Here is a 15,625-nt window from a genome sequence, read left to right as displayed (position 1 = left end):
TGTATTTCAAATTATAAAATGTTATATTAGATAATATTCACATGTATTAAAAAAAAATATTTTTTTTTTGCTCTACATTTATAATTCCCTGCATCCAGGTGTGGATGTGTGGTGGTCAGCTCTTGCACGTCGCATGTTCCCACATTGGTCACATAGAGAGATCCCAACCTTATAGTTTCCCAAAAGGACGCAGGCTCACTGAAATGCACAATTATAAAAGGGCAGTGGAAGTCTGGCTAGGCGACTACAAAATTTATGTTTATAATTTGTTTCCAGGGATGAAGGTAAGTGAACTAGTTAAAGCCAATAGTGGATTAGTTATAGAAGGTTAGTAAACTAGATATATTGGCACTAGTGGATTAGAAGGTTAGTAAACTAGATATATTGGCACTAGTGGATTAGAAGGTTAGTAAACTAGATATATTGGCACTAGTGGATTAGAAGGTTAGTAAACTAGATATATTGGCACTAGTGGATTAGAAGGTTAGTAAACTAGATATATTGGCACTAGTGGATTAGAAGGTTAGTAAACTAGATATATTGGCACTAGTGGATTAGAAGGTTAGTAAACTAGATATATTGGCACTAGTGGATTAGAAGGTTAGTAAACTAGATATATTGGCACTAGTGGATTAGAAGGTTAGTAAACTAGATATATTGGCACTAGTGGATTAGAAGGTTAGTAAACTAGATATATTGGCACTAGTGGATTAGAAGGTTAGTAAACTAGATATATTAGCACTAGTGGATTAGAAGGTTAGTAAACTAGATATATTAGCACTAGTGGATTAGAAGGTTAGTAAACTAGATATATTGGCACTAGTGGATTAGAAGGTTAGTAAACTAGATATATTAGCACTAGTGGATTAGAAGGTTAGTAAACTAGATATATTGGCACTAGTGGATTAGAAGGTTAGTAAACTAGATATATTAGCACTAGTGGATTAGAAGGTTAGTAAACTAGATATATTAGCACTAGGGGATTAGAAGGTTAGTAAACTAGATATATTGGCAATAGCTTTCTTTCAGTATGATTTTAATATTTACTGACCACAGACATTTAAATTATTCATATTTTAGTAAAATGAAATTTCACATAATCTAATATTTAACAACCTTCTTTAAAGCCTGAGAATATCATTCTCTCTATTTTGACCCTATTCTCAACTAGATAATTGACCTATCCTATAAAATAAACTTGAAATGTTTTTTAATTTAAGGTATCACAAACAACAGCCAAACAATATTTTCTTATTTTCATTTAAAATTATATTTTTACTTTAAGAAAGATTCAGTGAAAAAAAATAATTTTATTTCATCAATATATTTCATAACACTTTTCAATTATCATCTTCACTAGGCACTGGATGTAGGTGACCTGTCAGAAAGGATAGCCATCAAGTCAAGATTAAAATGTCAAGACTTTTCTTGGTTTATGAAAAATGTTTGGCCAGAGCTGATGCCATATAAGGAAAACTCCTCAATCTGGGGCCAGGTAATAGATGCATATACTTTTATTTCTTCTTGAAAATTAACTATGGTACCACAGTTGATCATGAGGTAAATGCCAACTAGCAATTCTATTGTTTTTTTCAAGTCGCCATTGTACAAATTATTTTAAAAATTACAAGATTTTTTTGAAAGACCTTGTGGAATAAATTTTTTAGTTAATTTATATTAATAGATTTTTTTTAAACATAAAAAGTTCAAGATAATATATACTCCATAATTAATTAGAAATATTGAATATGTAATGCCTGGCATTTAAAATAGTAAAATGTACCAATTTATTCAAAAATGACTTATTTCTAAAATAATTTTGTTTGTATTCAATTAAAAACATTTTAATGGTGCAAATAATACTTTAAAAAAAAAACAACAGTGATTGTATTTAAACAAATGTCTGCCTGGTTGTGTAGTATGCATGTTGGACTATCCTTTGGCGGTCTCAGTGGTCCTGGGTTCATATCCTGCCCACTGTCATCCTGCAGGAGTTTTGGACTAGAAAGTAGATTATCTTCAACTCTGAAGGATCATCTGAAACATGTAAAACATTTTACAAACAAAGAGAACCCAAAAAATAGTCTTTGATTGTCCACAGAGCTATTCTTTTTATATAAAAAAAAATGATGACAAATAAAACTTCATTTGGAACTTTTTATCAGTTGGTTAGTTTTATTGGGATTATCATACTTGCTTAGTTGAATGTATTGTTTCAACAAATAGTTTTTCAACTCAACTCTTAGATTTCAACACAAGATGGACATCTTTGTTTGGATAACAATGATTATGTTTTTTCTGATCCTGTTTTGTTGATGGTAAAACCATGTACTAGAAATTTACAGACACAAGTAAGTATGATTACTTCAGATTTCTGCTTAAGATCAATGTGTACTATTTAACTTTTGTGTTGGAGAGTCTAAAGTATTCATGGTCATTATCTTATGTTATATCTTTTTTGAACAAAGCTTATATGAAGTGTAATTGTGTCAATTAGTTTGGTTCAGTCATGTTATTAAATTTGTAATAGTTCTAGACCAACAATAATAAATCTGTGTGATTAGAAATATTTTTACCAATTGTTTTTGTTTAGCACTATTTCATGCTTTTAGCTTTCTTAATACTGTTAAGGCTTCCGCGCGGTGTTGATTCTTGGAAATATATCTAGTGTAGATCTACGTCTGACTGGAAGTAATGCTGAACTCGAACTACTTCAGTAACACCGGCGAAAGGCCGAAACAATCAAAATATGTAGTCGAGGCTGATGTTGTTCTACAAATATATTTAATAATCAAGAAGGGAATCGTCTGATGTCAGCTATGTCTGTAAATCCATATATCTATTCTACTGCTCTACACGAAGCGTCTTCTTTTAGCGTCACTTAGAGCGTTCTTGTTTTTTAAAGATCTGTCACGTCACTTGTCGCTAAGCAAAACTTTCCCCTTATTCCCGAAACAAATAACTAATTCCTAATCATGTCATAACATACACTATGATCCTATCACTTGTCTGGACCTGTTGGGACAATGGGGGTGGGGATCTATATAGGAGACTAATTCAGCTTAACCACCACTTCAGTCAAGAACAATAGTACCAATAGTTAATTAACTTATTGGTTAATTTTTTTTTATTGATTCTTGTGTTTTCATGTAAAAGAAATAATTGTGCAAAATTTCAGCTTGATCTGAGATTGGGTGTCAGAGAAATAAACTGTTTACCAGACAGACAGAATGATTGACTTGATATAAACCTTGTAATAAGAGGGAGGAGAAGGAAGAGAAAAATACACCTTGTTAAACCCATTTCAATAAGGCGAATTTCATTCTAACAGTTGACAGCCTTTACTTTGATTCAGAAAGTATTGCCTAAAAAAATGTCAACTGATCAATATTCTCACAAACTTGACTTAATTTTTTTTTTATCACTTCAGGGATTCGCTCTGGGGACTGATGGACAATTACGTGCCACCATTCATTGTGTTGTGGTGAAAGTTGTTGGTGAAGATCTCATTCCTCACATTCAGAACTGTTTTTTGAGTCAAGTAGACTTTTGGACATATTCAAAGGTATTGTTTCTCTGCACTGTAAACAAACAAAAAAAAGCTATTTTAGGCATAAGTATGGTTTTTATTAAACATTCACAGTAACAGACTTTGTTTCTTTTCAACTGAAAAGTATGTGGAGGTCACTAAGTACTGTGATGAGAGATGATAATGTGTACCAGATTCTTTGTTATTGCCTTAGAGTTGGTACATGATGAACTATGTCAGATTGTCAAGTAGCACTTTAAAGGAAAACTGTTCTATGGTCATTCTAACCCTATCCCAGTATGTGCTACTACATATTTGTAACAAATTTTATTCAGAACAAAATTGTTTCATGTATTAAAAATTAAAAACTTTTACTATAAAGAAATATATATGTATATACGGTAAAATCCATGTCCTTCTTCTTTGTTCTCTCCATGATGTCCTTCTTCTTTGTTCTCTCCATGATGTCCTTCTTCTTAGTTCTCTCCATGATGTCCTTCTTCTTTGTTCTCTCCATGATGTCCTTCTTCTTTGTTCTCTCCATGATGTCCTTCTTCTTTGTTCTCTCCATGATGTCCTTCTTCTTTGTTTTCTCCATGAAGTCCTTCTTCTTTGTTCTCTCCATGATGTCCTTCTTCTTTGTTCTTTTCATGAAGTCCTTCTTCTTTGTTCTCTCCATGATGTCCTTCTTCTTTGTTCTCTCCATGATGTCCTTCTTCTTTGTTCTCTCCATGATGTCCTTCTTCTTTGTTCTCTCCATGATGTCCTTCTTTGTTCTCTCCATGATGTCCTTCTTCTTAGTTCTCTCCATGATGTCCTTCTTCTTTGTTCTCTTCATGATGTCCTTCTTCTTTGTTCTCTCCATAATGTCCGATTTTGTGCTATTTCCATCCACATCTCACTTGCAGACATCTCTGTAGGTTAGTCTTGGGTGTCCCTTAGATCTTACACCCTCCACATGTCCAAGCCAATGTAGTCTTCTCTGTGTCAAAAGAACATAGATACTGTGCACATTGACAAATTTCAAACTGTTCTTATTGGAGACACAAACCTTCCAGGAAATGCACATGCATATGTGTAACAGGCAGTGCAAGTGAAAAGTATTTAATCTATGCTTTTGGTGCATGTATGTTGACCAGTTCTCACTACCATTAAGAAGAGTGCTCACTATGCAGGCATTGTAGACTATCATTTTTGTTGCTGTGGTCAATTTGTCTTTTTCTACTCAATATCTAAATTTAGGTTTTTGGCAATAGTTGATGTCAGGTTAATTTCTGCACCATCGTAAGGGTGTGATTGCCAATGCTTCTCAAGTATTTTTGAGATGTCTTGTGTCTTGATGACACAAATTGTAAGACTGAACTCTTTTCATGCTGCTACCAAAGCATTTACTATTTTTTTGTCCTTTTTGCGAATGAGAGTTGAGTGACACATTGTCTGCAAACAGCAGTTCCCTAATTAAGATACCCAGTCTTTTCTTCTTGGCTTTAAGTCAAGCCATCGGATCTAATGTGGAAATATGTACTCCACTTTTCAAGGATTTTAAAGCACTGGCAACAACAACTGTGCAGATCTTGTTGGAATAAGTTTATCCTGAGTCACAAGTATATCTACAATAGATGTGGTTTTCTCCTTGCGGCAACTACCAGAGAAGAGCAGAAAACAAAAACAGCTGCTCTTCATGCCTTTTATCAATTTGATCTAAGCTTTTGACCTTGTCAGCAGAAGTGGTCTGTTTGAAGTATTAAAGAAACTAGTGTCTGCTTTTCAAGAAAATATGCAGTTTACTGTTCTCCATCAAGGTTGGGGTAAAACAAGAATGTGTTTTGGCTTCAACACTATTCTGCATCTTCTTTTCAGTTGTAAAATGAAATATACACACAAGAAAAAAAAAAGCCCTGACAGTCTCACTTATCACTAATTCTCTCACCTTAGAGCTATGAAATAACATTTCTAAATGTTTTTGAATTACAATTGTTAAGGGGAGAAAGTCTAAATAGCAATTTAATTTTATGCCATATGTGAGGACTTATTTTGTATATGCATCATTTACTTGAACATGCTCAAATGAAACGACAACATTATAATGCCTTCATCACAAACTTCTTTAGTTCTGAAGTATAATAGCTTTGCTTTGCCTGCAACATAGCCACCTTACCCTCACTGTTCTGGCCTGTGATGCCCAACATAGCCACCTTACCCTCACTGTTCTGGCCTGTGATGCCCAACATAGCCACCTTACACTCACTGCTCTGGCCTGTGATGCCCAACATAGCCACCTTACCCTCACTGTTCTGGCCTGTGATGCCCAACATAGCCACCTTACACTCACTGTTCTGGCCTGTGATGCCCAACATAGCCACCTTACACTCACTGTTCTGGCCTGTGATGCCCAACATAGCCACCATACACTCACTGTTCTGGCCTGTGATGCCCATCACTTTTAATCTATAATAATACAATTTCTCTGATTCACTACCTTCATAGTTCTCCAATCTTGTTGGCTCAACAGTTCTTGTCCCTACAGGATGAAATAATTTGTTTTTCTTTCATCAGTGGAACACACAATAACATTCTCTTTGGTTGGTCAGTTCAGTATATCTTAACTCTAGATCCAGCCCTTATCTGTAGCCACTTTAAGAAGCAGAGAGAAAAATTCTTATACACCAAAGCCCCTTCACACACTCATATTTCTTAGTTGATCATTTATAGATCTAGATCTAGACTTGAGATCCAGCACTTACCCATAATTACCATCAAACTTCTTTGCTTTATCACTTGTAGCCCATACATACTAAAAAATTCAACTACGTACAGCTAACAGGGAAAGTCTGCACTTTTAAATAAGGAAAATAGCTATTTCCTTTTATAAATTGTTATGATTTATTTGGATATTATTCAAGTCAATGTTGGCAATTCTAGGGTATCACCAATTTTGAAAAGTGCTTAATTATTCCAAGAGCCTGATAAAAAAAAACTGGGTGAAAAATTTTGATATTGTTTTTCTATAACTTCTAAGTGATAGTCTGTTGGGGCTTTAATTTTTTCTTGCCATCAGAGATTAGGAAACCTATGACCCTTATGTTCACTAATGCTATAAAGTGTTTCTCAGTTGTAAAATTATTTTTTTCTATCAGGAGCACCAGTTAATACACCAGAGGTACAATCTCTGTCTTGAAATTTTGAAAAATAGCATTCTGGTAATGCGTTCCTGCAACGAAGGCATATTTTCTCAGAAATGGTTCTTCAAGCCTGAAGGATTGCTAGAACAAAATAATTAAATGGAAATGAAACAATGGATTTCAAATGTATGCTGAGTTGTGTTTTCTGTGGTATAAATTCTTATCTATGAATAATAGCATGATATTTGAAATACTAGTGGCTTGGAAAGGTTGTGATTTAGTTCTACTGCTTTTTTTTTTAAATTTATGTTTGTATTCTTGATGTGTGTATTTGTTTTTTTTATGTGTTTCTAAAAATATATTTGTATATTTTTGATCAGAAAATTTTTTTGATATGCAAAGAAAATCTCTTGCCACAGATATGCAATTTTTTTTTTTAATCATTAAAAATAAGTCTTGTACTTAAACTTATTTAACCATTTTTGTATGTGTTCATGTCATCTTTATTTGGAGACACACAAATGCTGTTTCTTCATGTCCTCTTTATTTGGAGACACACAAACACTGTTTCTTCATGTCCTCTTTATTTGGAGACACACAAATGCTGTTTCTTCATGTCATCTTTATTTGGAGACACACAAACGCTGTTTCTTCATGTCCTCTTTATTTGGAGACACACAAACACTGTTTCTTCCTGTCCTCTTTATTTGGAGACACACAAATGCTGTTTCTTCATGTCATCTTTATTTAGAGACACACAAACGCTGTTTCTTCATGTCCTCTTTATTTGGAGACACACAAACACTGTTTCTTCATGTCATCTCTACTTGCAATCAACATTTAGTTGTGAAACAAAGTGGAGTAATTAATTAATTACAAGAATTACTTTGTAAGGCAACTAGGAACTAGTAACACATCTAAAATATATTCAATATGTATCAAATAATCATAACGCAATATACAATGCCACTGTAATTTTATCTTTAAAAATATTGTTTCTAAAAAATAAGCTGAGTTGGGTGAGTTGAAGATAATATCAGAATTTTATCTATATTAACAAGTCTGTAGTGAAAACCTATTTGTATATCATAGTCCATAAATCAAAGCCCCAGGCTATGACTATTACATTTATTTTTTTATTAAATTCTCAAATAATTATTTTTAAAAATAATCTTACATGGCTTCCGAGAAATACTTGACAACATAGGTCTCATTAGTGAAATATAAATTATGTTATCAAGCATAAGTACAATTCAGATTTCATTTGTTTCAACTTTCTCTATTTTTAATATCACATTGCTTTTAACTGGTGCAAATGAAGAGTATTTATTTTATAAAAATTCAATAATTTAAAAAATAAGTACCTATAGCATGGTAGATTGTTTTTGAATGGTGAAACTGGTCTGTAATATCCCTTCCCTTTAATACACATTCAGTAGACATATCAATCTTTTCTGCATTAAATTGTATACAATTTATAATATATGCAATGAAAGTTAAACTAACTTAAATTTGTTTTGAAACATTTTTTTTTTACTTTTATATGGCTTAGTTTGTGACAGCCACAATGATATTTTTTTTTTTTTTTTAGTTTTATTGATTACCAGGAATAGTTTTTATGTTGTTTTTTTTTTTGTTTTTTTTTAACTTTTGAAGAACAATGTCATGATTTTCCTACTGCTATTTACTTTAATCTATTCTTTTTCATAAATACTACTTACAATATTGTCTTATAATAAACTTTTACAACTTGTACAAATTCATGGTCACATCTAACCATTTCTAAAACAAATAGTTGAACTGTATATATTCACCTTTGATAAGATAAAAAATTACTTTCAAGGAACAAAATATTATAATCTAATGCATTAATTCAGTTGTCAGGGGGTTGGCTGATTGTTTAAGGTCTTGTATGGCAGTGGTTCACATTCAGGATGTAAGGTATTCCTCACTGCATCAAGTTTTAAAAAGATCATAAACATTTGTGTGGGTTGGCCATGCACATCACACCCCTGTCAACCATAAAACTGTTGTTAATTCTACATATTTTATGTTTAGAATTTAGGGAAATTTATAATTTTGAGAAAAACTTGTTTTGTGTGTGAATAGTTGAAATTTCACAAAATTTTTCAAATATAGTTTCGACCCAACATTCCATTACATTAAATTTAAGAGACTTAAACTTTGAAGCGATGCTAAGCTGTAATGCACTCCCATTCCTGCTGTTAATTGCCAGGTTGGCTTATTAAAATCTACAAAAGTAGCAGAGCAGTTTTTTTTTTGGGGGGGGGGGGAAATAAAAAAAGAAATGCCACTTTAATGTTGGAACATTTTTAAATTAACTAAGCATTTTTGAAAATTAAAAAAACAACAATCAGTATCATGTTTTATCATCTTTGATTTCATTTCTTGCTATTGTGTTTGTAAATTTAAATGTTTAAATGATTCTATCACTTCAGTCAAGCAACAAATATGTTTCAAATATAACCATTTGCCTATTACATCCATATGTATTCATTTTGAGTTCATCAATCAGCTGATCTGATTATGTGATCATGTTCTATGTTACACAATTTTTAGTACTTTAGGATTCGATTTGAATAGGGAGTTAGTCCATTTTAGTATGTCATCCAAATAAAAATCATCCATGAAATTCAGATTGTCCACATAAAACTTTATTATGAAGTCCCAAGATAAAAGTAGGCCCATATCGCTTACTCAAGATAATCCTCCTCATAAACAAAGTAGCCCTATAAAGCACTTGTCAAATTTCGTTATAATCATTGTAGCCTTATTAGTGTCTATATAATGAATCATTGATCAATGATCAATGTGACATGGAAAAGCTAAATGTAGGGAAGTAATAGGATTAACCATAATGCCAAAATAAAACAATTTTTTTGCGATTTGTTTCTATGTAGGTGAAACCTTTTGACAACTAAATCTCACTTGTAGGAGATTAACAATTTTGTTCTTTTCTTTTTCTTCTCCCTACTTCCCTCCCCCTTGCCTTTTGGTGTTACTTTTTGAAGTGCAACTCTACAGCACTCTTTGTCAGCACACAGTTTCAAAGTGCTAAAACAAAACTTTTTGTATCCAAATTTCTGAATGGGATTTTTTTACATTACCACCAAAAAAAATGCTCTTTAACTAAATTCAAAAATGCTTTAGTAATTAAGTAATTTTTAAAGAAATATTTTTTTTCTTTTTTCTATTGTATAGGCTTTTAAAATGCTGACATATCTGTTAATGTCTTTCATACAATTATTGATATGTATTATATTGTAATGACAATGAAATGAATGCTAAGGTCAACAAAGACCTTAAACAAAATATCAGTTGTGATCTTCAATTGCTGATTTACTTCTTATATCATAATCTTTAAATCTTTGCTTTTTAATATTCTAAACAGAATTTATGTAATTGTTTTTAATTTCATAAGTTTTGTGTTTTGTTTTTATGATTTTTGTTTGTTTGTTTTTTTGTCTGAAAAATTTCTTTTTCTTTAACAAAGTTTGTGCTCAAAATAGTTTTGAATCATTATATTTTAAAATTTTTATTAATTTTTTTTTAATCAAAATTTCATTTATTTTTAATGTAATATAAAAAAAAAAAAGAATAAGTCTGGCCTTTTTTGAATACATTTTGCAAATTTAAAGTTTCTTGAAGTGAGGACTTTGCTTGTGTCTCTTTCTTTATTAGCTCATTTTACTTATTGCACCATTTGGTCATAAATCCTTCATAGTCTTTTTTTAGTACTTTTTAAATGATTACTTTATCTCCACCATGTACTGGTATTGACCTTTCTCAACATATACAAACAGCTAGTTGCTGTTTAATTCATGAACTGGTATTGACCTTTCTCAACATATACAAACAGCTAGTTGCTGTTTAATTCATGTACTGGTATTGACCTTTCTCAACATATACAAATAGCTAGTTGCTGTTTAATTCATACCCAAAGACCTGTAAATCATTTAATGATACCTTGTATTACCACACCTTATACTAGTATTGACCTTTCTCTATATTTATCAGGTGCTAGTTGCTTTTTTATCATATCAATTGTGATTTTATCCATAACCAAAATTTTTCCATATATAATATGCTTTTTTCTTTAACAAAGTGGATGTAACACTTTCCTTCTAATGTGCTGCTGAACTTTAAAGGAGGCTTGAGATTCTAATCAGTGCACAAACTGAAGTCATTTGTCTCCAGTGACCATATGCATGGGAGTGTTGATAAAGTATTTGTTCTATTTTGTTATTCTTCTTCCTTCGCACTAAGCAACATAGATGACTCAGACTTCAGCCTGCTTTCCTTAGCCTTTGATCATCCAAGATCATCTGCAAGGCAGCAGTTGTTTAGTTTTGGAGGTCTCTCCTAGATAAACTGCTATACCTAGCTTACAAGCTTCATCTATCCGGGTTTAGAGTAATAGCACACTAAACTCACATTTGGCTATCATTTCCCTGGATTTCTTTTTTTTAGATGTTTAAGTGAATATCCTAACCACTGGAATACCCCGGGGGCCTCATTCCCCATGACTGCAAACCAGTTGGTCCTCTGCTTTTTATTTAATATTCACAGCTAGCCCTTCTATCTAAGGCTCCTTCCCCTATCTGCCACCTGGGGCTGCACTTGGTAAGAGATGGTAGCTTCCCTAACTTCTACTCTATGAAAGTTTGTTATTTTGTGCAGGTCCTACACAAATGTAAATGCAAAAGTATTAAGTTCTTAGGATGTACACTAAACTTGAAGAGTACATACTGGCACCTGGAGACTTGTTAATAGTGGTGTTGATTTATATTGTTGAAATATTATTGTTATATTTTGAATTTTCCCCAAGGTATTAGGTAAATATTATTGGTTAATTGCTACTTATTATGTTGTTAACATTCTATAAATTGAAAAAATCATATCAAACTGAATTTATGGAAAAATATTCTTTAAAAAAAATAATTTTAATTACAATGTTTAAAAAAAAACAACAAAAAACAACCTGTTCATTCACTTAAATCTGATCAAAAAAAAAAATCAAATGACATTCTACAGATTGATATTGTTACAATTTCCATCCACTAATTTTGAGCCTTAGAATCAGAACCATAAAACAGCGTTCATGTTATTCATATATGGTGGTCCTAACATTTTGTGATCATTTAATCCACAGGATAACTTTGCATATTTTTTTGCCATGTTTTTGTTTTGTTTGTTCTTTTTTTTTTTTTTTTTTCTGGTGTTTTGGAACTTTTAAGTTGATGTTGTTATTTTTCATATTTGCTTGAATCTAATTGGCAGCAGTACTAAAAGTTGATTGTAGTCTGACCAATTGTTTAGTGAAAGTAACATGTAGAAATGAACGCTTAGTGACTTAAGTATAATTATTGTTCATCCAATGAAAATCGTGCAATGTAAGCCTACAAACTATACATCCTATAATTTCATTTTTTTTTATTTTACAGCCTAACTTTTAATTGTTAATCGATAAGGATATCTTATTAATCACATATTGATCGATATATAATAGATATAATGATTTTACTATGATAAACTATATTTTTTTCATGGTCTTGAATGAAATCCATGACTGTGACTTATGGCAACTCATTGAGCCAATCAATTGTGATGCAATCTAGAGCTTTGTAGACTTTATGTCAAACTAATAAAAATATTATTATTTAATCATTGTTTCATTATTTCTTTTTTCACGTTTTTTAAATATATAAAGAAATGAAATGAATCATTTAATTGAAGAACAGAATACACAAAGCTAATCTACCGAAGAAATGTGCCAGTGTCATAACCAGCATTTCTCAGATTTCATATTGCAGATCAAAGCATTGTATATCATTCAAACACAGCTACCATCTCTTGAAGAACTATTTCATGAAAGATGCCTTTCCATAACACAAATGATCCTTAAAGACAATCTGCACCCATTAAACCACTGTTACATCAGATCTGGATGTAGTGGTCATCTCCTTAACATTAGGACTAAAACAGAAAGATTTAAAAACTCCTTTATCAGACTTTCAGTCAGAGTGTTGCAAGGTCATCTGTCATCATCGAGAAGCACTTAGAAGCCTATTTGTGTGATAGTGTGTATGTGTTTCATGTGTGAATGTTTTCGTATTTGCATCTATGTTGCTATTGTTATAGTAGTTATGCTGAGGTGGAATGTCCATTTGTTTGGACCAATAACATTATCTTAAATCATTTTGCAGGACAACTGAAAGAGCTTAGACATTTAATTTGACAGTATTAAAAAGTGCCTAAAATTTATTGTATACCTTCTGACTGACCTTCTCAGTTAAATAACGACTTTACTGTACAACATAACACATAGTTTATTAATAGTTGTCCTCCATAGATGGATATCTCATATAGAAATCATTTAGACCATGAAAATATTGTCACACACTATTATCTCTGATTCAGCAGACCAAATGCTGAACCAAAGTTCTACATTCCTCTGCCCTTACCTAAACATAATAGATGGAGAAGGTGAGTGGCAAATAATTAATTTATTTTTTAGTAGGAAGTTTATGTCAAAAGAATAGCTTTTTAAGTAGTAATTTTTTTCAATAGCCTGAAACTAGTGATGTCTATCACATATTGTAGGCTTTGTTGATAATGACCAGTCAATGGTCTGGAATTAAAACATTTTCTTTTTGTAACTCCCCACTTAAGTGGAATCATTATCTGCAGGAAGATCAATTAGCCTGCAGACCAAGATCCAATTCCTCAATACTACTATTGTTTCAATGGCCTTCTACTCTTGCAAGATGTAGAAAACTACCCTACAGGCAAAAAGAGGCTAAGTGTGGCTTAGCAGTGATGGCCGAGAAAGCTCCCTGGATTAACATACTGAGATCAATTCACCAATACAGAAGTCCTTTCCCGCACAGGCATTTGCACCCTAATAGAAGTGGTGAGTGAGCATTGTATGAGATTTGCAGGACATATCTAGACAAGACAAAAACCCATTTTCTAAAGTCAGCCATAACATGGAAGCCTAAAAAGGGTAAGCAAAAACAGGGCCATCTGCATCTAACAATATGTCGCAACTTCTTAGAAGACTGAAAATCCATTGGCACAATCTGGGAGAAGGCTATGGCCTATGACAGATTTCTGTGGAGAAAGCTTTCCATCAAATGCAATTCATACTTGTCAGTTGGATTAAAGAAAAAGAGTTGTAGCCTACTATTGTGTTCTTAGTTAAATAAAAAATAAAGATTTTGTTATTATTATTAATTTTGATTTATTTACATAATATATCAAGTCATAGCTCTTGTTATGTTAGTTTAACATGGACGAACAAGAGTAAATTAATTGGAGTCACACACAAAAACAACTGTAATACTCCAGTCTTCTGAAACATCACCAAGCTCTATTGAGTTATTTATTTTAAATAATAATCATGAATCTAAAATTAAGAAACTTCTTACAAAAGTATTTTAAAAAATTATATATAGGTTTATTCATATGTATGTAAGATTAAAATGTATTTTTTCCCCACTCACTTTCTCCATCCATTATTATCTTTAGCCTTTAACTGAATATATAGCTATTAATAAAAGTGTGAGTCTGTGAGTGTCAAAAGTGACAATGGACCTTCAAATGAATTTCAAATCTGTACATAATTACTGAGATAGTTAATAAACATTAAATGAATAATCTCCAAACACCATTATATCTATAATTTTCAACATAATACAATAACACAGTCCTAAATCTTCACACAGCCTATTTGCCACCCCAAAAAAATGAATGTTTCATAAGTCTAATCAAACAAAATATCTTTATAAAGGTATGTACTAATAGTAATATTACATGTGCTACAAGCTTAATATGTATTTATAAAAGGATTTTTTTTTACTAGGATTTCACTTGTTACACAGAAACATGATATAATAATAGACTAGTGTAAGTGTATTTAGAATTAAACTGAGTTATGAGACATATGACATAAATAAGAGTTAGGACTAAGAATTTTAAAATAAGGAGGCAAAATAATGATTGTAGCCTTGAAGAAATATTGAGAAAGAGAAGATCAACATAAAGTGACTTTCAAAAAGAATAAACAGGTATTCCATTCAATTCAAATTCTTCAATTTACTGTACTCAACAATATTGATCTTTATTTTGAAACAAATCTGATAGGACATAATATTTTAAATATAAAATTGTTAACAAAGATGTGTTAATATATGAAGATGTGATAAATATATCATAAAATTGTATATTTTGTGTAAAAGATTTTATATATTTTTTTTTATAACAGAAATAATTTGACTAGTAGCTTCAGGAAACAAATTCAAAATCACAATACAGGTAGCCAAAAAATGATCTAACATAATTGAAATATTTGGAATGTAAAATTTAGACATTTACATAAATACATTTTGAAATGTCATAGTTGACACATTTTAAAGCGTAGTACAAAGTATCTGCCAAAATAGAACTGACTGCAAAGATAGAGAGGGGGGAAACTGCACACATTTATTGTTCCTTATAAATGAAAATACAGACAACCTTTTTTCTTTAAATCACAAATCTTGTGTATATATATATATATATAAAAAATTCATATTAAAATTTTTTTTGAACAAGTAATGAAAGTAATGATGATTTTTTTAAATGAATATATTATATAGTAAAGTTATTTTATACTTATGTTTTTATTATTAAATTGACATTGTTTGGTGACCTTGGTTCAATGAGGTTATATTTGGTTAAGAAGTTCATTTGTTCTTAATCTGTTTTTGAGCTTCATTTACTCAGCAGCAAGTGAAATCAGTTTTGAATGACAATATATTTCAATAAAAAGCAGTTTGGTACAAAAGAATAAATCAGAAAACTCAACTGACTGTCTTCAACCAGACTGTTATATTGTCTCCATTAGTTATATTAATATCTAAGGCCTTGAAGGTACTGGCTGTCTAAGAATCTGTTATCTCCATTTAATTGT

The 15,625-nt window shown here is 31.4% G+C and overlaps 2 protein-coding genes across 6 annotated transcripts in view; one reads left to right on the top strand and one right to left on the bottom strand.

Moving 5' to 3' along the window:
- The window catches only part of LOC106056947 (inactive polypeptide N-acetylgalactosaminyltransferase-like protein 5), a 24,798-nt gene extending 12,462 nt beyond the window's left edge, over positions 1 to 12,336 (top strand). For both annotated transcript variants that reach the window (XM_056023733.1, XM_056023732.1), the window contains exons 7-11: positions 99 to 284; positions 1,361 to 1,495; positions 2,247 to 2,351; positions 3,431 to 3,565; positions 6,667 to 12,336. In XM_056023733.1, coding sequence (XP_055879708.1) covers positions 99 to 284; positions 1,361 to 1,495; positions 2,247 to 2,351; positions 3,431 to 3,565; positions 6,667 to 6,810 — 705 coding nt within the window. In that variant the 3' untranslated portion in view covers positions 6,811 to 12,336. The remainder of the gene's footprint in view (positions 1 to 98; positions 285 to 1,360; positions 1,496 to 2,246; positions 2,352 to 3,430; positions 3,566 to 6,666) is intronic.
- The window catches only part of LOC106056921 (spermatogenesis-defective protein 39 homolog), a 34,036-nt gene continuing 30,262 nt past the window's right edge, over positions 11,852 to 15,625 (bottom strand). For all 4 annotated transcript variants that reach the window (XM_056023735.1, XM_056023734.1, XM_056023737.1 and 1 more), the window contains one exon: positions 11,852 to 15,625. In XM_056023735.1, the coding sequence (XP_055879710.1) occupies positions 15,608 to 15,625 (18 nt within the window). In that variant the 3' untranslated portion in view covers positions 11,852 to 15,607.

This window comes from Biomphalaria glabrata, chromosome 3 (assembly GCF_947242115.1).
Source record: "Biomphalaria glabrata chromosome 3, xgBioGlab47.1, whole genome shotgun sequence".
Lineage (NCBI taxonomy): Eukaryota > Metazoa > Mollusca > Gastropoda > Planorbidae > Biomphalaria > Biomphalaria glabrata.
This window is presented reverse-complemented; position numbering and strand designations above follow the sequence as displayed.